This window comes from Mastigoproctus giganteus, chromosome 2, assembly GCF_048544385.1.
Source record: "Mastigoproctus giganteus isolate SK-2022 chromosome 2, ASM4854438v1, whole genome shotgun sequence".
NCBI classification, from domain to species: domain Eukaryota; kingdom Metazoa; phylum Arthropoda; class Arachnida; order Uropygi; family Thelyphonidae; genus Mastigoproctus; species Mastigoproctus giganteus.
The window spans coordinates 25,806,588-25,827,422 of NC_143576.1; the positions used below are offsets into that span (position 1 = coordinate 25,806,588).

The 20,835-nt window shown below is 35.6% G+C and overlaps 1 protein-coding gene across 3 annotated transcripts in view; it reads left to right on the top strand.

The window, feature by feature from the left end:
• Positions 1-20,835, top strand: part of Rbcn-3A (rabconnectin-3 alpha) — a 980,796-nt gene that overhangs the window by 200,487 nt on the left and 759,474 nt on the right. For all 3 annotated transcript variants that reach the window (XR_016547873.1, XM_090388469.1, XM_090388476.1), the window contains exons 8-10: positions 4,017-4,146; positions 6,396-6,581; positions 17,889-18,070. Coding sequence is in view for 2 of the 3 variants with exons in the window: in XM_090388469.1 (XP_090244595.1) it covers positions 4,017-4,146; positions 6,396-6,581; positions 17,889-18,070 (498 nt within the window). In the remaining variant the exon portion in view is untranslated. The remainder of the gene's footprint in view (positions 1-4,016; positions 4,147-6,395; positions 6,582-17,888; positions 18,071-20,835) is intronic.

A 20,835-nucleotide genomic window follows, 5' to 3' on the forward strand; every position in this document is an offset into this window, starting at 1 on the left:
ATGATTAAATCCTATACACCATAATGCACTATGTATAGCCCTAGGAGGCATATCATACTCCTCCAGTCCAAAGTCTCTATGCTAAAGCCTATGAACCACCACGCCACCTCAGAAGACAAGTACTACTTTTATCTGGTGTAGCTAAAATAAAGTATATTCCAAATCATGTGTACAAAACATTATATGCGCCAATATGGGAAAATATGTACAGAATACATCCAACCGCAAACAAACCAGCAAACTTCCAAGCTACCAGACTTCCAGCTACTTCCAATTTGCTCTCTTGATTTTAACAAATTAGCTGTCATACAAAACGCACCAAGACCTCCTTGGGATACAGTATCACCAGTCTGTGATACCTAGTAGGTATGGCAGCAGTTTCTCTGATACAATTGCCCAAGTTCTCCCAACAGAATGTATCATCTTTACAGCTGAACTACAAGCTGTGAAGTTAGCAATAGATGACTCTCATCAACCGGTGAAATACCACCACTTTGCTTATTGGAGGCTTGAAGTGGTGGAACCCATGTTTAGTCTCTAGAGCTACGTTCCGGTCAACCCTTCCCTATTTCTTCCGTCATGCAGTATGATTGATGACTTTTGAGGTTATGATGAACGTTGTGGCGAGATCCAATATTCCTTACATTTCGAGTGTACAGCTCTAAAACGGTGTTCGCAGGCCGACCGCTAGTTAGTACACTGGACCGAACCTATTGGTAACTCTCTAGAAGGCTTCCGGATCAGCTAGTGTATAATCTTGCTACCTCTACTCTGCCAGAAAGTGACTGGAGGGAGTCCGAGTAGTGTGTATGCGGAGAGCATTATCGAGGCCACGTTATGTCAAGGATCTGGGTATATTCTTACCACGTGTACGCCATATCCAAAAATTTCATTATTTCATGCAGCATGTCCCACCCTCTTTTTCTTACCATTGAATACACCATGAATTGTCAAACAAATAGAGCAAGCTTATCTGCGAAAAGATCTAAACCTCCCAAGCACTTCCTAATTCATTTCACAAATATACGTTGTCTCAATTCTAATCTCAACGATGTCCATTTCCACTTGCAGTCTGCCAAACCCCATGTACTTTTTCTGACAGAATCTCAGTTATCGGTTGATTCAACTACTGCTCATCTCAGATTCCCAAATTATTCAAAGGTGGTACTTGTGCATATGTCTGTTCTGATATTTCCTGTCAGAGACTTGGCAATTTGGAATCTCCTCTCTTTGATCTTATCTGGCTTAAAATCTCTCTACCTCATTGTGTCAAATTCATCTGTTGTCTCTACCGTTCTCCCAACTCCACTAATCACTTGGAGCTCTTTGACTTCCTCTCTTTGCAACTTGACTTTCTCCAGTCCAACTTTCCTAACAGTGAGGTAATTTTCCTTGGTGATTTTAATGTTCACAACTCCAGCTGGCTTCCGTTTTCTAGTCACACCGACCCAGCAGGTCGAGATGCTGAGGCTTTTGCAATTACTAATGACCTAGCACAGATTGTTCATTTACCTACAAGAATACCGGACAATCCTAATCATACAGCCAATATGCTTGATCTTTTTCTCACAAACAACCCTTCTAAGTACAAGGTTGAAGTGAGAGGTCCTTTAGGCACTTCAGATCACAACTTGGTGATTGTCTCTTCTCCAATGGAACCTTTATCTCATGGCTATTCCCAACCTCGTATTGTTTGGCATTACAAGAATGCAAAATGGGATGACCTGCGAGACTTCTTTTCTTCTTTTCCTTGGTCTGATTACTGTTTCAAAACTTCTGATGTCAACGTTTGCTCAGATCGTGTCAGTGAAATTATTCTTGCAGGAATGGAATCCTTTATCCCACACTCCACTTTAAAATCTCGTCCTTTATCTAAACCTTGGTTTTCCAATAAATGTGCTAAGGCTGTTCAAGACAAGAATGTTGCATATCGTAATTGGCTTGTTTCTAATTCTTCAGCGTCATTTTCTGTCTACACCAAAGCTCACAACAATTGTAAAGCAGTTATTAATCAGTCCAAACTAGAGTTTGAACAGGCTAAGAGTAGAAAACTTGCTTCTTGCCCTAATGGCAGCTGAGCATTCTGGTCTCTTGCCAAAGCTATTGGCCGCAACTTTTGCCCATCTCTGCTCCCACCTCTGTCCAAACCAGATGGTACTGTTGTCACTTCAGCCAAGGATAAAGGTGACCTGCTAGCATCCCATTTTTCTTCCAGCTCCATCTTATGGTTTTCCATCTGTTTTTTGTAATTGGTTATCCAGTTTTCTCTCTGATCGTTCACTGAGGGTGATGGTAGATGGCTCTGTCTTCTAACTTCTCCATTAATGTCGGTGTCCCCCAATGTTCAGTTCTTTCCCCCCACTCTTTCCCTCTTGTATATTAATGACCTTCTTCCGTTGACTGGAAATCCTATCCATAGTTTTGCTGATGATAGCACATTGCATTCCACTTTCCATTTTGAGAAACCTTGTCCTGCTTAATCAGCTTCAACTTCTCGAAAATCTGCTACCATTTCCTTAAATGCCGATCTTCAGGTAATTCTCCAGTGGGGCAAAGACAACTTAGTTGATTTCAACCCTTCTAAAACTCAGTCTTGTCTTATATTTCGCAAAAAGGATTCTTCTGCTCCTATGCTTATCTTTAGTGACACTCCGATTTCTAGGCAAAATGATATATCTCTTTTGGGGATTACCCTGACTTCTAATCTCTCTTGGCACAAGTACATTCCAAATATTGCTTCCTCTGCATCTAAAAAAACTTGGTTTTCTCTTTCGCTATCGGCGTTACTTTTCTTCCAAACAGCTGCTCACTCTGTATAAATTGCAAATCTGCCCTGCCATGGAATATTGTTCCCACATTTGGGGTGGTGCCCCAAAACCTCCCTCAGGCTTCTTGATTCCATTCAGAAGAGGGCAGTTAGGTTAATTAATGATTCATCTCTAGCAGAGTCTCTCCACTCGCTTTCTCATAGACGTACTGTTTCTGCTGCATGCCTCTTCTACAGATACTTCCATGGGCACTGTTCTTCTGAATTGGCTTCTATAATTCCCGCTCTCTCTTTCAAAACAGTCTGAACACGTGCCGCCACCAGCCAACATCCATTTACTGTCCAACTTCAAACCCACAGAACCAACTTTTCATCTTCCTCATTTATTCATTCAACTGCCGTTTTCTGGAACAACCTTCCTTCATACGTATTTCCTGAAAATTACAATCTACAAAAGTTCAACTCCAATCTCAACAAATATCTTCTTTCGTCTTCTCAACCTCAATTTTATTTACATATGTTGGTAAATAACTTAATTGTAACCAATGATATAAGCATTATTTCGCAGTAGCCTTTAAGGGCAATTTAGTCTTAGAGGGGTAACTGCATGTAAAAGTAATTCTGTTTACAAATAATGTGGAAGCATAATTGTAGGTAGCCGACCAGGCTAGCCGAGTGGGTAAAGTACCTGCCCGGCAACCCAAAGGTCGCGGGTTCGATTCCCGCCTCGGGCTTGGATCAAAGTACTGCAAAAACCTTGGGAGGTGCAATATGGCCATAGAAGCCGATGCGCCAACAACTATCAAATCAAAAAAAAAAAAAAAATAAATAATTGTAGGTGACTCCCTAAGACAATCTTAGGGAGTGAAGCCCCTCCTTCCCTTATTCTCCTGGTTTATGAAAAGTAATGCTCAGAAAAGTTTCCTAAATTGAGAGTTATCTGACAGCTGCCAATCTGGCAGTTTTTTTACTGCTTCATCAGCACGCGACAATTTTTCTAAGTTAGTTTATGCTCTCTTCACTTTACTACCAGTGGAGCTGTACAGTACAGTACATTTCAGTATGTTGTACATTGTATAGTACATTTCACAGAGTGCAATTTTTTATAATCTATTGAGGATTAAAGTTCAGCGTTGTTGAATTTATTATTTATATATTAGCATGATTATATAATTGTGTTATGTTGTGGACTGTGATATCAGTGTTTGTGTGTGTGTGTTTTTATATAGTTTTCTTATTTCTCTTTCAGTGAGCATTACATCACAATCAGGTTTTCACTGTGCATTAACAAATGAGGTCAATTTTACTTTTATATATATTGCCCATCCACGAGCTGTAACTGGTCTTTCATGGAGAAAAACAAGTAAATATATGCCAAAGTGAGTATGTCAATTGTATAATAATATATTTTGTCCTTTTTTTTTTTTTTTTTTTTTTTAACAGTCTAGCAGATGTGTGAAAAAAAAACTAATTGGAAGTAAAGACACATACGGTGTCTTTACTTCCAATTAGTTTTTTTTTTTTTTTTTTTTTTTTGTGTTAGGGGGCTAAAAGGTAGGAAGTAGTTTAAAATGAGAAACTTTAAAATATTTATTCTTAATTTTGATACTATATTTTATACTAAAAAAAAAAAAAAAAACCATCATTAGAAACAATAGTCTTGTTATCCAAAAAAAATTATTGCCCAACCAGTGGCTGAAAAAAAAAAAAAAAAAAAAAAAAGGGTACTCCACATTGCTTTTATAGCAACTGTGTTTATTGACAGACATGTCAATGTGAAGAATTTTTTACACTTAAACTTTTCAAATTAAAAAAAAAAAAAAATTAATTGATGAGGGAATCGTGAACATCATACTGGAGGAATAGTAAAATACACACTTCTGTTATTCTAATAATTATTTAAATTCATATGTTATATATGAATATATATTTTCTTTATTAATTATTTTTTCAAGGAATGTAGAATCAAAGAGAAATAGATCATTCACCATTATGTAATAGTAAATGTCTTCATATATCAAATAGAAATGTGCTCAAGTGACACACAACCGAAAGCTTTTCAAAATATTGTGGTTGGTAAGGGTTGACCTGTAGATTTGGTACAAATCAACCCTCACTAATCCGGCCACCGATAATCCGGTTCCACCACTAATTCGGACATAATTTCCGCGAACGTAATTTCAAATTTCCCGGATCAGTGCAGCTACCTGCCGCTACTGTTTTGGTGGCATTGGTTGCAGCATCAGCTGTTGGCATGAACTCATAAACACCGGCAAGCCATTCCCACTTGTTTTTCTGCATTTATTACTATAACCTGCTTGCATTTAGCCCCAGCCATGGTTCCAATGCATAAAGGAAGTGCCTCTCGTGGTGTAAACCGCAAACACCGTACATTGTCCATAACAGATAAAGTTGAATTTCTGAAAAAAAACTGAACAGCAATGTGTCTGTGAGAAGTTTAACTCTGTTTAATTGTAAATTCCAGCAGTTTCTCTCGGTTCCTCTTATCTTAGTAATTTTCTTTTAGCCATTCCTTTTTAAATTTTTTTTTTTTTTTTACAACACACTTATATAAACTTGTGGGAAAAACACAACACAATATGATGGATAATACAACGTGCTAATGAACTTGTTTTCACTAAATCTCTAACAATACTGACAAACTTAACACGATGTTTGAGAGTTTATTTTATCGTAATTAATTTTGTTGCAGCGCTCGCCGCACATGCAGTAAACTACTCACAAACGACCTTTATATGTATGCCGTAATAGTGTCACACATGTGGCCGACACGGCTTCTCAAGAAATAAAGTAACCAACATATGTGGCCAAGTTGGCCACATATATGCTGCATAAAAAAAGACTTTTTCTTTATATTTTAAGCAAAAAAAATGACAACACTGACATTACAATATTTATTTTAGAATTACTAATCAAATTATTTCCTAAATATTTTTTTGACCCCTGGGGAATTTTTTTCTTAAACTAGCTTGGCAGTCAACGTGTTAAATGTGAAAGGAGGTGGTTAGCTGTTGGGCAAAATGTATGTGCTGAAATAACCATCAGTGATCCGGCAACCCACAGGTCCCAACGCTCCAAATTAGTGATGGTCAACCTGTAGTAGTAAAGACCGATTGATGATTTCCTGCAGTGGATTTCAAATATTGCTTATAAGTTCATTTGTTTAAGCATTTCCATGAACTAGATGTTGACTTTTGAATTTCAGTTCTCCAGTATTTAGCATTCAATAAACTAAATTAATTTTTAAAAGAAATGCTGTACAAATTTTTTATTTTAAAAATATATCTATTAAACTTTAAATAATTCTGAATAAAATTATAAGAAACAGCAGATGACAACCTTTATATATATGGCATTAAATTCCATTTTAATAAGGATAATGCTATTACTTTTGTTATCTGATTTTTTTATGTTTAATTCTTTAAGACAGTAGTTCACAGCATGTGGGTTAGAAGCCTCTGCTCCACCAAGAGGTTACAGTGGTCATCAGAAAATCAAAAAATAAGGTTAAAAATTAATTTTAAAATGAAGCTATTTACAAATTAAGTTTAACATAATATAGTAGTAAATATATAAAAATAGTTATTACCTTGTATAATTTGTTTAGGGCATCTGTGGCTAATATGTTAGTGACCTCATGTTTAGACAATATCTGTCGTTTGTGGATTCATACACTAGTTCCTGAAGATGGTTTAATCAATTTACAGCAAATTAATGCAATAGGTGCACACTCATCACAGACACAAACTCAGAGGTATAGGAAAAATATTATGCAAAGGCTAAAGCATATGAAGTAAGTTTCTTTATTTAATACTGATTGAATATTTCTTTTATTATTTAAAGTATATTTATTTAAAAATTTCTGATGTTTTGTTGAAAAGCATATGTTTATTTTCTAACTTTTCTGGTTATATCAGAAGATAGCAGAAAATCGTGTGTTTTACAGAATATTTACTTTTCTTGTGAATTTTAGTAGTGTTTTTCAAATACTGACATATCAAAAGTATATCAATATGGTCTTCAAATCTCCTTCAAATCATCTTTAGCACATAGTACAATATATGTTAAGCATATGATTCACTGTTTGTTTTAGGTTTTGTTTTGGGGCAATCAGTAATGCATTTTCTGATTTGTGCTCTTGTATCCCTGTTTTGTTTTCATAAAATGTTTTAAATTAATGTTCAAGGGGTAATTTCTACCTTATCATATATTTTATATAAATATAAATAAAAAAAATTTATATACATGTCACTGAATTTCGGAGTCCTATTCCAAATATTGTTATTTATTTCATTTATATTTTTTATTTATGTTATTTATGTTTTTTACAAGTAATGTTCTATATTTGAAGCAGATCCACAAGTATATGATGGAAACTGTTACACAATGATTGTCATTCATGCAGTACCACTAAAAACTGGGTTGTTGAATTTAAAAAGATCATAGAATCACCAAATATAAACCTGCCTTGCAAGACCCACGATTGAGTCAAACACAGAATACATTAATGCTCTTCTAGGGCCTGATTTTGAATGATCATTGGATTGGGTTACAGTACTTGGAAGGAATGTTAAACTTCCGTTTTGAATGAATCCATCATATTATCCTTAAAGAATTAAGGCACAAAAAAATTCATGGATACCAAAATATTTGAGTGCAGACTAGAAAAGCTGTAGGGGATTCATCACTTATTGCAAAATTTTCATGGGATTCAAACAAATCTGAATAATTTTTGCTGCAAGAAATTCCAAAGAGTACTATCAATTACCACTCTGCTGACCTTTTTTTTTTTTTTTTCCTCCCAAGGACTAAACTTTTATTCATTGATTACCTTCAAACCCGAGGGGGGGCCATAAATTAAAAATGAGGCAATACAATTCCAGAATAGATGTGTGGAAATTTGCCTTTAGCCAGCAAGTGGTTGATTGCTGGAACAAACTTCCATCTATTGTGAAAGTTGATAGCTTAAATAGATTCAAGGAAGAACTGGACATACTTTTGGAGCAAATGGATAGTGCATCAGCCAGGAAAAAAAAAAAAAAATATTTTTTTTTTTCTTTTTCTGGCTGATGCCGTATAAGCTTGTTTCTTACATAATATGCCACTACTAATGCTAATACTCTTCCTTTGAATTGGAGAATTGTATATTAGTATTAGCATTAGCTTAGGCATATCATCAGCCAAAAAAAAAAAAAAAAAAAACCCCTTATTTCATGCTCCAAATGTTTGTCAAGTTCTGCCTTGAATCTATTTAAGCTATCAACTTCAACAATGACAAATGGAAGTTTGTTCCACCAATCAAACACCCTCTAGCTAAAGGCAATCTTCTGCACATTTATCCTACAACCGTCTTTCCTCAATTTGAATTTATGCCCACTGAGGCGATTATTCTGAGCAAGAGGAAGAATCCCATCCATATTGAGCATGCTCAAACCATTCAAGGCTTTATACACCTCAATCAGATCACCTCGCAGGTGCCTAGTCTCCAGACAGTGTAATTTGCAAAACTTAAGCCTTTCTTCGTAAGAGCAACCCTTTGTTCCATTCACTAATCTTGTTGCCCTTCTGTGTACTCGTTCCAACAGCCCTACATCCTTCTTAAAATGAGGCCTCCAGACCTGTATACAGTACTCAAGGTGTGGTCTGACCATTGCCTTATACAAGGGGATAATCACCTCCTTATCCCTGCTAGAAAAATTCCTGTATATCATTGACAAGACACCATGAGCTACTCTTGCAGACTGTCTGCACTGCTCTTTGGTCTGCAACAAGCAGATTAAAAAAAAAAAAAAAAAATCCTCTTTCTCAGAAATAAAAAAGAAAATTGTGATTGTTCAGAACTATTTGGGACCAACTTTGTCGTAATCCAGGGTACTATAGCTGATAGGATAATAAGCTGACCTGAAAAGTAAATGACAGAAGTGGGATACATATAGGACACACAACAGTCATCAGCAAAACATTTCATATATTGGGTGTCTCTCTCAGCCATGCACTTCTACACCTGTTCTGGCAAAGAAAGCAGCAGTAGGCATTATATTAGTGGCAGAATGTGATGTGGAGTACTGAATCATGCCATATAATCAGTGTATCAAGATGGATGCACCTGGGCATATGCCAGTGAAATTTCATTTCATTACTGAACTAAATTTGCTAATTTCTTTATTGAACTAATTTCATTATTGAATTTTAGTTCATTATTCAATTAAAGTTTTTGGATCGAATGAATCAGTGAAATGGGAAGGGGTATTTTTTTTTTTTTTCTCTCTCTCTTTTGGCTGATGCTGTATAAGCTTGCTTTCTTACATCATGTGCCTTTACTAATGCCAATGCTAAAGTTCAATAATAGTTAATGATATGGGCCTGTCATTATCAATGACAATAAATTATGACATCAATTTTACTTTTTTTTTTTTAGGCTTGGTGCACTGGTTTCATTTATGGAACTATTCTGCCTACCTGTACTGTGGCAATATTTTGGCTAGGAGTCATATTTGTAACAGCATGACACTGCTCCCTGTCACAAAGCATGGTTAGTACAACTCTACTTTGAGAAGACTAATGTGATGAATAGGTCATTTCAAATGTGGAGCTCAGATCTGAGATCCAGTTATGAATTTTGGCAGAATACCTTTGGGATGCTTTTGTACAACAATTGAGAGCCTGAATAATTAACTGTAATCTTACAGGAAGAATGTAGTAAAGTTTCATTAAACAGAAACATAAACACAGGATCTGCAGTTGCTTATTGTAGGGTTTTAGGCACATCAGTGACTTATATTGCACCATCGTGTATTAGGTCTGTACAAATGTGTGTTTATATGCTTTGCAGGCTGCAAAACCCAGAATAACTCACATGCAAAAATTCTGGTCTCTTCACATGAGATTGGCTAAGTACCATCCCAGTTGGAGAAGCTTTTAGAAATTCCTCTGGCCTACAAAAGGTCTTATACTTAGACCTGTTCTTATGAGCGACAAGTGGCAAAAATACTCTTCTGTTATGGAGAATGGCCTCTATGACCGTGATATTGATGACATTACGGCTAAGTGGGGTCGTACTCTATAAAAATTTGGCCGAGATGAGGATGTACCCTCCAGATTGTCGGCGATACGGCAGATTGACTTGGGGAGACTGCCCATTCACTTTTTCCCTTCTCTTTCCCCATAGCCATAATAGGTTATGAACTTTGCTGTTCAGAATGTCACATGATGTTAATTTTTCTTTTTCCTTGTCTTTGTTTGGATGTTTGTATCTGATTGGCCAATTCGAAATATGTAATTAGAAATAAAAAGGTGTGTGGTTTTGCTTGTTCAGGGCTGAATAATAGTGCTGGTATGGGGGAAGGCACCCTCACAAAAGTGGGTGTCTGGGGGTGGAAAAAAAATTAGGAAATGTCACCTGATGAGCTATCTGATTGGCTAATTAGGAATGCATAATTTCCTACATTCAGTTTTTGTTTTCCTTCATTGTATGTGGATGCCCTTGTGTTGCTGCTGTAAGTTTTTTTCTTTCTTACTGTGATTTTTTTCCCTTCCTCAATGCCATATCAGTGATATACAAGCCAGTAGTTCAGAACAGTGATTGATTAAGGACATCGCACTGGTTAGGTGAGTGTTTTGCTTTGACTTTTTCACATGAAATTGTCTAGTAATGTATGGGCACAAAAGCGGGGGTTAGGGGATAGCAGCACCCAACAACAACAAAAAACATTTCTGTTGCAGACTTGCATCAGCAATTCTCATTGTTAATGCTCTCAAAATAATCTAGCAATGTTCGGGCACAAAAGCAGGGGTTAGGGATTGGCAGCCCCCACCAAAAAAAAAAAAAAAAAAAAAAAAGAAGCATTCCTGTTGTTGACATGCATCAGCAATTCTCATTGATAAGTTTGCTCATGAAATTTTCTAGTAATGTTCGGGCGAGAAGAATCAGTGGTTGCACTTTTTTTGTCTTTTGTTCGTGAAATTGTGTAGTAATGTATGTCCACAAAAGCAGAGAATTAGGTGTGACAGCCTTCACCAAACATTTAAAAAAAAAAACATTTCTGTTGACGTGCATCATCAGTTCTCATTGTTAATTCTCATGAAATCGTCTAGTAATGTACGGGCAAGAAGAATCAGTGGTTACACATGGTGTGAATTTTTTTTTACTTGTTTTTTAAAAAAAATTGCCATTTTGCCATTTCTTTTTCTTCATTTCATCTCTTATTGTTTCATTTCATATTGCAATCCCCGAATAACATGCATTTTTGTTACTTGTTTTTAACAAAAATTACCATTTTGCCGTTCCTTTTTCTTCATTTCAGTTCGGACATATTGTAATGTCACATGACATCCACCTGTAATGTGCAATTGAGGAGAACGAGGGAAAGCAGTGAGTGGGTGGAGTCACCACCCGTCAATCGTTACTTTCACCCTCTTCTTCTTACTGGCATTTTGGAGGGTGCACCCATCTCTGAATTTTACCGAAAATTTTTATTTTTATATATACAGTAGAACTTTATTATGAACTTCTATTTAACAAATTTCTCTTTATTACAAATTTTTTGCAAATTAACCTCATTAGTCTCTCTATAACGAATATTTAAAATATTCAGCAAAATCATTTTTATAGATTTTCAAGTGTTTACTGCTAAATAGCTGTTCAAATATAATATGGCCTCCTTCCCTCCGAAATTGCTCATTAGCATCTGGAATTACCATCACTTTTAGTGAACACTTTGGGGCCATTTGATGCCTGTAGGAGAGTCTTTGTTTCATTTTTGCTACAGGGATAAAACCAAATGGGTTTTCTTAAAAGTTCATAAACTTTGCAATAAATAAGGTAGATTTGTAAATTTATGTTGGCTGGGTGGAAAATGAAATTTGCTGTGTGGAAAGCTTTAGCGTACTGCAGTGGCAATATATAGAATGCTTCGGTAGTTGGTTTTTAGTAATTCCTACTGAGTGACATTCGCTTCTGACCTAAACCATACCACGTGACCTTCCTGTCAATCATCATATGATAATTTTCACATAACTGGACTCCTGATTGATGGTTTTCATGAATTTTTTAAAAATTTCGTTCGTTTTGAACAATTTGTCATCAATCACATAGGTTTTTTTTTTTTTTTCCTGAAAAGCAACATGCAGCGTACATTAACAAATAATTTTCTTTCATATATATATATATATATATATACACACAGGGTGTCTCAAAAATATTGGTACAAACGTTTAGGGTAGGTAGATAACATCTAAAGGAATGTGAATCGCATAGGAACCCATAATCGGAAACGTCACGGGAAAGTAGTAGCAGAGGCACAAGAAGCAGAAATGACACAAGACAGTAATTAGTGGCAAACATTTATTTGACATAATATTAACAATGGAGTACGAGATGGATGCATTTCATGATGTTACAACAGATGCTCGAAGGTTCCATCATGAGACGCGATACATGTGTGACACCGACACAGCATGGATTGCCGGACACGTTCGAACACACCTGGAGTTTCTTTGACAGTAGCAGCAGCGCAGATGAGTCTCGCCACGAGATCCATTTCCATCTTCACAGACGATTCATACACGATAGATTTGAGGGTCCCCTACAGAAAGAAATCAAGGCTCGATAAATCAGGTGAGCGTGGGGGCCAGGCAATGGGTCCACCACGGCCAGTCCATCGACGCCCAAAATGCCTGTTCAAATGTTCACGAACACACCTTCCATAATGGGCAGGTGCCCTGTCTTGTTGAAACCAAATGTTGCATCTCACATTTGCTGGAACATTGTCAAGTAACCCTGGTAGAATTTGTTGAAGAAAGATCCGATGTTTAGCAGAGTTCATGCGTGATGGTAACAGGTATGGGCTGACTAAGCAGTCACTGACCATACCTGCCCACACATTTATTGCGAAGCGATGTTGTGCCACATGGGGGCACACACCATGTGGGTTGTGAGCCCACACATGAACATTGTGCTGATTGAATAAGCCTCATCCGTGAACAAAACATAGGCTGGAAAATTCAAGTCTTGAACAGTTTCTTGGAGAAACTACTGCGCAAAAGCCACACGTGCAAGATGATCTTGGGGGAGCAGTAACTGAACCCTTTGGAGATGAAAGGGGTGTTAAGGAATCGTCATGCCAAACACTGTACACTGCAACGAAACACTTCTAAGGCAGAGGCAACGGCACGTATGCTGGTAGTAGATTATTGTGGACGGCATTCAACACACTTTCTTCGATGGCGGGAGTTCACGTCGAACGTCGTCTGCCCCCACTACTCCTGTTACCTCTAAATGACCCATAATCGCAAAAATTTTGATGCACACGTGCAAACAAAAGGTGGTTCTGTACATGTCTGTCTAGGAAGCGTTCTCCATAAATTCGTTGAGTGGCTCGTCCATTGCCCTCTGCTAATCCATACACTAGGTGCATGTCCGCCAGCTCACAGTTCGTATATCGATGCATGCTCTTCATGCAGCAACTACTGCTTGAATGAGTAAACCAGAAATTTTCCCTCTCGCGAACTGATGAACAACACCATCTACCAACTTACAGTGACGTTTCTGGTTATGGGTTCCTATGCGATTCACATTCCTTTAGATGTTACCTACCTCCCCTAAATGTTTGTACCAATATTTTTGAGACACCCTGTATATATATATATATATATATATATATGAATGAAAGCAGAATAAAAGGAACAAAAGGAAAGTCACATCATTCTTCAAAGTGATTGATAGAGAAGGTCATTTGATATTGTTGAATTGACAAGTGAACATCATTGAGTGGGTGAGAGTAACAAATCAATATATGGTCAGCACAGCAAATTTTGCACTGGGCTGCACGGTGTATGTATTGGTAGTGCGCTACAGCCTGTTACAGCTGAGTAATTTTTACCATTGTGGAAACAATGTCAAAGTGTAGTAATGATAAAGTCAACATTCTTCATGATATTGACCAGGGTTTTAAGAAAAAAAGATATTGCTGAGAAATATAACATACCTGCAAGCAGTCTATTTATGCTTTTAAAAAATCAGGAATCAATTTTAAATGCAATTGAAGAAGGAGGAGCAGGCAAAAAGTGAATTAAGTTGTGTGTATACGAAGATGTTGAGTATGTTAAGTTGTGTGTGTATATGAAGATGTTGAGTATGTTAAGTTGGGTATACGAAAACTGTTCTAAAATGTTTGCAAATGATACTTGAAAAGAATATACCAATATCAGGTCCAATAATTAAGTAATAATTAAGTAACAAGCTCTGAAATTTGCAGTCTCTTGGACATACAAAATTTAATGCGAGCACTGGGTGGTTAGATAAATTTAAGAAGCACCACAGAACTCTGGAAAAGGTTATCAGTGAAGAAAGTGTTGATGTAAGTGAAGAAGATTCCAAAAGTTGGAGGAACAGCACCTTAAAGAAGATTTTGGAAGAATATGAACCTAAGGACATTTTTAATGCTGATGAAATGGGTTTATTCTCTAAATGTTTACCCAACAGAACACTTGCTTTCAAGAATAATAAATGTTTTTGCAGAAAACAAAGCAAAGAAAGAATCACAGTGCTAGTTGAAGCCAATATGACAGGAGTGAAAAATTAAGTCATTTTAGTCATCGGAAATTGAAAAGACCCATGATTTTTAGAGGCACAAAATTATTGGAAGTTGACTGCACCTTTAATAAAAAAGTGTGGATGACGGGATATTTTCGAAGAATGGATATTAAAACTGGACAAGAGTATAACAAAAGAAAAATTGTGTTGATTACTGACAACTGCCCATGACATCCTGCCAAACTTAAAAGAGTGAAGTTGTTTGTGCCACCAAACATACCGTCAAAACTCCAGCCAATGGACCAAGGCATTATTAAAAATTTTAAATTTCATTATTGAACGAGAATATTAATGAAGATTATCAATGCATTACAAGAAAATAGAAACTTGGAAGTTACAAAAAACTTAGAGATTGCATCTGCGAACTGGCAAAAGTTTGGTCAAACAATATCAGTGAATACACTATTCAAAATTGTTTTTTGAAAGCAAGATTTGCACTGAATACAGAAGTCAAATGACAACCAGACTTACAAGATGAACTGCCACTTTCACAATTCAAAAACATTTGGACATTATTAGAATCATCTGGAAACATCAAAAATCACACCACTGGATGGTTATGTTAATGTAGATCAAGATCTGGCTAAGCAGAGCATCCAAATGAAGATGAAATACTGCTGAACAGTGTTAGATGCAACATGATCACGAAGAAATTAACTATGACACTGAAGATGCATCAAATCAGTCCATAGAAAAGCCAACTCATGAAGGAATGATTCACGCTTTTAAAACAGTTTGTTTCAGTCTACAGTTTTGTGAAAATGTTCCTGATAATGTTTTTAACGGTCTGTGAATAATGTGAGATTTTCTTTGAGAATCAAGACAATTTTTTAATTGTATTGTGCAAACAAAAATTACCAATTTTTTTTTAATTTGGAGTACTTGCCCACAAAAATTGTATAAACTTGTAATTTAAGTATGTTTTTGAAATGTACATTAAAAATGTAGTTTCATTTTCTAATTAGATAATTTCCAATAAAAAAGATATTCTCTGTATAAAGAAATTTCTCAGTAACGAATTTTCTCACTGAATTTATCAAATTCGTTATAAAGAAGTTCAACTATATTTCATTATTTATATATTTTTATGCAGAAAGGAAGTTATTTTCTTGGGGAGCAAGCATAATAAGTTTTTTTCAAGTCATTGTAAACCAACTTCATACAAACATTGTATGCAAAGTTGTTTACTGTTAGTCTGGACTGCATAACTTCAAGTACACCTTTTGCATCCTTTTGCAACCTCTGTATATTCAGTATATATCTGTGCACCAACTTTGTGCAATTTGGCTTCATTAATGTGGCAGTGGCAGCATACATGGTGGCACTGTATCTGACAGTTGCTTAAATTTCTAGAAAAGTGTGGGTTTTTTCCCATTTGGATTGAAGGATACCAATAATTCATCTTTTCTGAATGTATTTCAGTATGTGATAATTATTGTATGTAATGTTTATTTTTGATAAAAAAATTAAATATTTAAATAATACTGTTTATTACACCTTTTATTTTAAAAAAAATAAAGAAAAATTAATTCTGCTGAAAATTAAAAAAAAAAATAATATTTTAGACATGAAATATAAATACGTGTTCGTTAGTCTCATTCGTTTTTGGATTGAAAAAGCTTTTAAAAGCACTTGAAATTTCAAATATGTACATATGCATATATTTCTGCTTATGTGTATAAGCACTTGAAAAAAAAAAAAAAAAAAAAAAAAATATATATATATATATATAATATTTTTTTTTTTATATTTTTATATTTTATTTTCTACCATTAATATCCGGACACCTGCCTTTAGACAAAAAAAAGAGCTTTTATTGTATTGTTTAATATTTTGTGCTGAAATATTTTGCTTTTATGATGGCCTTCAATCTTCTCGGCATACTCTTAACCAGCTTTTTATAAATGTCAGGTGATAAGATCCTCCACTTGGCTTTTAACGTAGCCACCAGTTCGGTGTTATTCTTTGGGCAATCTCGACGTGCACGTATCTGATGATCTAATACATCCTAAAGATACTCAGTAGGATTCAGATCAGGACACTGGGCTGGCCAATCCAACTTTTCCACACCCATGTTCTCACACCACTCTGTTACGACCTGAGTAGTATGGCATGGTGATACAGATTTGGGCCTTCCCTGAAGTATTGCCATAACGTTTGAAGTGCATAAGTGTCCAGAGTGTCCTGGTGTTGCACAGCATTCATGGTTTTGTCGATAACAACTAATGGGCCCAAGCTAAACCACGAAAGGAGCCTCATACCATGACACTGCCTCCACCAAACTTCATTGTTGGGAGGATGTAATCAGGAAGGAACTGTTCCCCTGGCATTCGCCACACCCAGGAACATCCATCAGACTGGTAGGGTGTGAACCTCGACTCATCTGTCCATAGGACTGTTTTCTACTGCTCTACAGTCTAGGATTCACACTCCTTACACCATGTTAATCAGCATCTAGCATTTGCTATGGTGATCAATTCTGTTCAACTGTCGAGGTAATTCTGTTGAACTGTCGAGGTAATTCTGTTGAACTGTCGAGGTAATTCTGTTGAACGGATGAGGTAATTCTGTTGAACATGTTATCTTGCATGCCCACTTTTGCAATTGTCTGTTCGAAGCCCAGTGTGCATATTTATAGCAGGTTCTGTGACGTGTTGCATGCATAGGACCTGTTTCCCCATCCATGCAGGGGTGTCTGGATATTAATGGTAGGGCAGTATATATTAGATACTATTACTCGCATTTTCATATTTATTTCAAATTTGGCATGCTTTAGTGCACCACACCAAACCAACAACAAATCTTAAAATAACTCATGAGAGACTGTAGATGTTTATTTAATTAGTGGGAGAGATAAAGCAAGTAACCTTCAACTATAAACAGACACATAGTTTGAAGCTTCCTAGTGCCTATGATGAAGTCCCATATCAGTCTTCGCTTAAATAGTTGTGAAGATGGCGGTGATACACCAGATGGGTGCATACATATAATTTTTCTGAAAATGTCATAAAAATCACTTCAGAAACTATTGTGATAAGTTTGTCCATATTTAGGAAGCTATAAAAAAAAAAAAAAAAAAAAGATCTTTGATCATTAAGTAAAGAGGCAAATTGAGATCTTTATTTTGGAGGTACACCTGTTAATACCAGTCACTTAGGCCTCATGACAGGTTTCAACAAAAAAAAAACCCAATGTTAAGTGGTCATATGTTTGGAAATTTTAGCCTATTAGTGGTAATTCTTTCCCCTCTGAAAATTCACTTTATGATGGTTTACATGTTTTAATTAGTGCTTATTTTGCATATTCACTATAAATCATGATGTTAAAATCAAATAAACAAATTATATTAATGCTTAAATTTTAATTGTTAAAAGAGAAATACTTTTTTACTCGTGTCCATTATATATTTAGTATCAAGTAAAAATGGTACTGGGTCAATTCTGAAAAAAATGATTGATTGGATAATCAGTCTGGTTCTAATTCTGACAAATATTTTGAATGTTTCAGGTCATTCAATCAGTATAAAAAGCGCCAAGCAACAAATTTCACAGAGGATCCACATGAAATAATACCTATCCTTCCAAGTACATACAGTGTGCATGATTTTCATAGTTTTGGGCTCCAGGGTTCTACTGCAGCAACACCAGGTCTTCATTTCCACTTAGCAGCGAGTATCAATGCCGAGACAGGTGTGAATAATATATATATTATTTTATTTTATTTATTTATTATTTTTTTAATATTAAATCAAAATTGTAATGCAGTTTCTTTCTGTTAGTCATTTATCAGAATGGAATTTGTCAGAATAAAATTCTCTGATTATGGACGCTTATTTTACACACTTTATTTCCAGTGATCTAAATATAATCAATTTTTACATGTGACTTTTATAAATTTTTATTTATTATTATTATTTTTTAAATGCTAGCTCTAGTAATATTAAGCTGCAAAATATATTTTATGATGCACAGGTTTGGCAGAGTATATTTTTGTATTTGTCCAACAAATTAATGTTTCAGAAGTTGTCACTTTGTTTTCTCAAATTTGTGAAATAGTGGCACTTGCCAGTTTCAATCTTATAAAATCTTTCTTCCTTTCACCTTCATTATTCCCTGTTTGTATAGTTCTCTGTGGGATCACATGCTCATCTAGGTTGGTGGATGATACTCATAGTTTTTAATGAATATTTAAATAAGTTTAAGTACACTTAGAATCATCTTGATGGTTCTATTTGTAAATATGCAGCAGAGGGCCAAAACTCCAGGTTGCTATGAAGTTTTGGGATTCGTGCTCAAAATGCAATGGTGGCAGAAAGCTGCAGATGGAGTTAATGCGATGCCAAATGCATGAAAAAATAAAGAACTGCCACAAAAAAGTTAATTACTGGAGGTATCATTGTGGAAAAGAAGTTATTGAAATAACTGTTAATCATGTGCAACTCCTGTTAGCATTGTGACAGTGAATGAAATATTTCCAAAAAGTCTGAGCAGTTTTCTTTATGTAGATTCTCATTAAATTGGTTTCAAATACACAGTGCAGACATTTCTGAAAAAAGTGATCTGTCTTTCAAACCATGGAAACCCCATTATTTTTGTTATTTGCAGTGACTGTGACATGATTAGAGTAATTTGGAATGGGATGAAGGATGGCTACAGTTTTTGGAGAACATAATGCAGATTGGTAAAGCATTTGTTATGTTGGTGATTTTGTTAATAGGCACAAATGCTATTAATTGGTAAAAACCTATATCTGAAACATGGTATTATCTTTTCTTTTTTACAACACACTTCAGAAAACTGCATAAGACAGTTACAATGATTTTCTTTCAATACATAATGTTAATCTTGAGAAGAAACAATATTATCTGAAATTGAATAAGATTAAAACCTAAAAATAAAAACATGCACAAATAACTTTAGTGCACTGCAACCTTCTGCTTTGTGGAAACTAACCAGCAGGTTGTAGAACTGAATGAATTCAGTTATATTGAATTTTGTCGGGAACTGAAATAGGAATTTTTTACTGGAGGCCTTCACCTATCAACATTTATGTGGATAGACGAAGACAAGAGTACAGTTATTCTTTAGCCACAGCATGCATTTGTTAAGAGGAGACCTTGTCTGACCAATCTGATGTATAATGTGATGCAGTGACAAAGGAACTGGATGCAAAAAATAACTTTAATAGTATACGTATAATTAGATTTCAGGAAAGCTTTTGATACTGTTGCACATAAAATATTGATGTACACATTTGAGCTGTGTGGCATTAAGGGAAAGTTGCTGCTATGTATAAAGGGATGGTTGAATAGGTGAATACAGAGTGGTTTTCAGTGGACACTGCTCTTCATAGACTAATGTTAGTGAAGTTCCACAGAGTTTGGCACTGGGCACATTGTTGTTTTATGTGTTTATTAATGACATTGATGAGTGTATATCCATAATGTCTAAGTTTGAAGATGATACAAAGGTTTGCAGGGTAGTTAATGACAGTAATGAAGATATACTACTGCAAAAAGATCCAGAAAAATTAGGCAGATGGGCTGAGAAATGGCAGTTGAAGTTTAACATGACAAATGTAAGGTATTGCATATGGGTAACAGTAATCTCAGAATGAAAGGACCTTGGAGTAATTGTGCAGTCATATGTAAAGTTCTCTGAGCAGTGCAGACAGGCTGGCAGGAAAGCTCACAGGTTTTTGTCAGTGTTATACAGGAATTTTGCTAGAATGAAATGCCTCATTTTAGGAAGGATATAGAGCTGCTGGCATGGGTACAGAGAACGGTAATGAGATTGGTGAGGGGAACAAATGGGTGTGCGGTTATTAAGAAAAGCTTCAGTTTTACAAATTGTAGTATCTGAAGACTAGGCATTGTGAGGTGATTAAGGCTTTCATGGCTTGAGCAAACTGGGTGCTGACGGGATTATTCCTCTTGTTCAGACTATGCATAATAGGAGGCATAAATTGAAATTGAGAAAGGATGGCTGCAGAATAATGTGCAGAACGTTGCCTTCACAAGTAGTTTGAATAAATTTAAAGAAGAACTAGACAAGCTATTGGAGGGGATGGATAGGTGAAAATTTTTTTTTTTTTTTTTTGTCTGATGCTGCATAAGCTTTCTTTCTTTCTTGCATCATTTGCCACTATTAATACTGATATATGAGCAAGAATGAAAGTCTTTGAAAACGTGGGACAAACAGCATTGTGAAGTTACTTGTTCATATTGTTAATGCGATTGCTTGTTATAGATTGTAGAAAAGTAATTGATTCAGAGTTCACATTCTTGAAATGTCTACCAGCAGTGTCTCATTTAACAAAGAAATATTATGTAACTGAAAAAAATTTATGACTTAAAGTTTATTACGTTTATTATAGTAAACTGTAAAGTTTATAGGAGGAAGGAGTTTCAGGATTGTGTTACCTTCATCCATGTTTTGGGGGGGGGGGGTGCTTT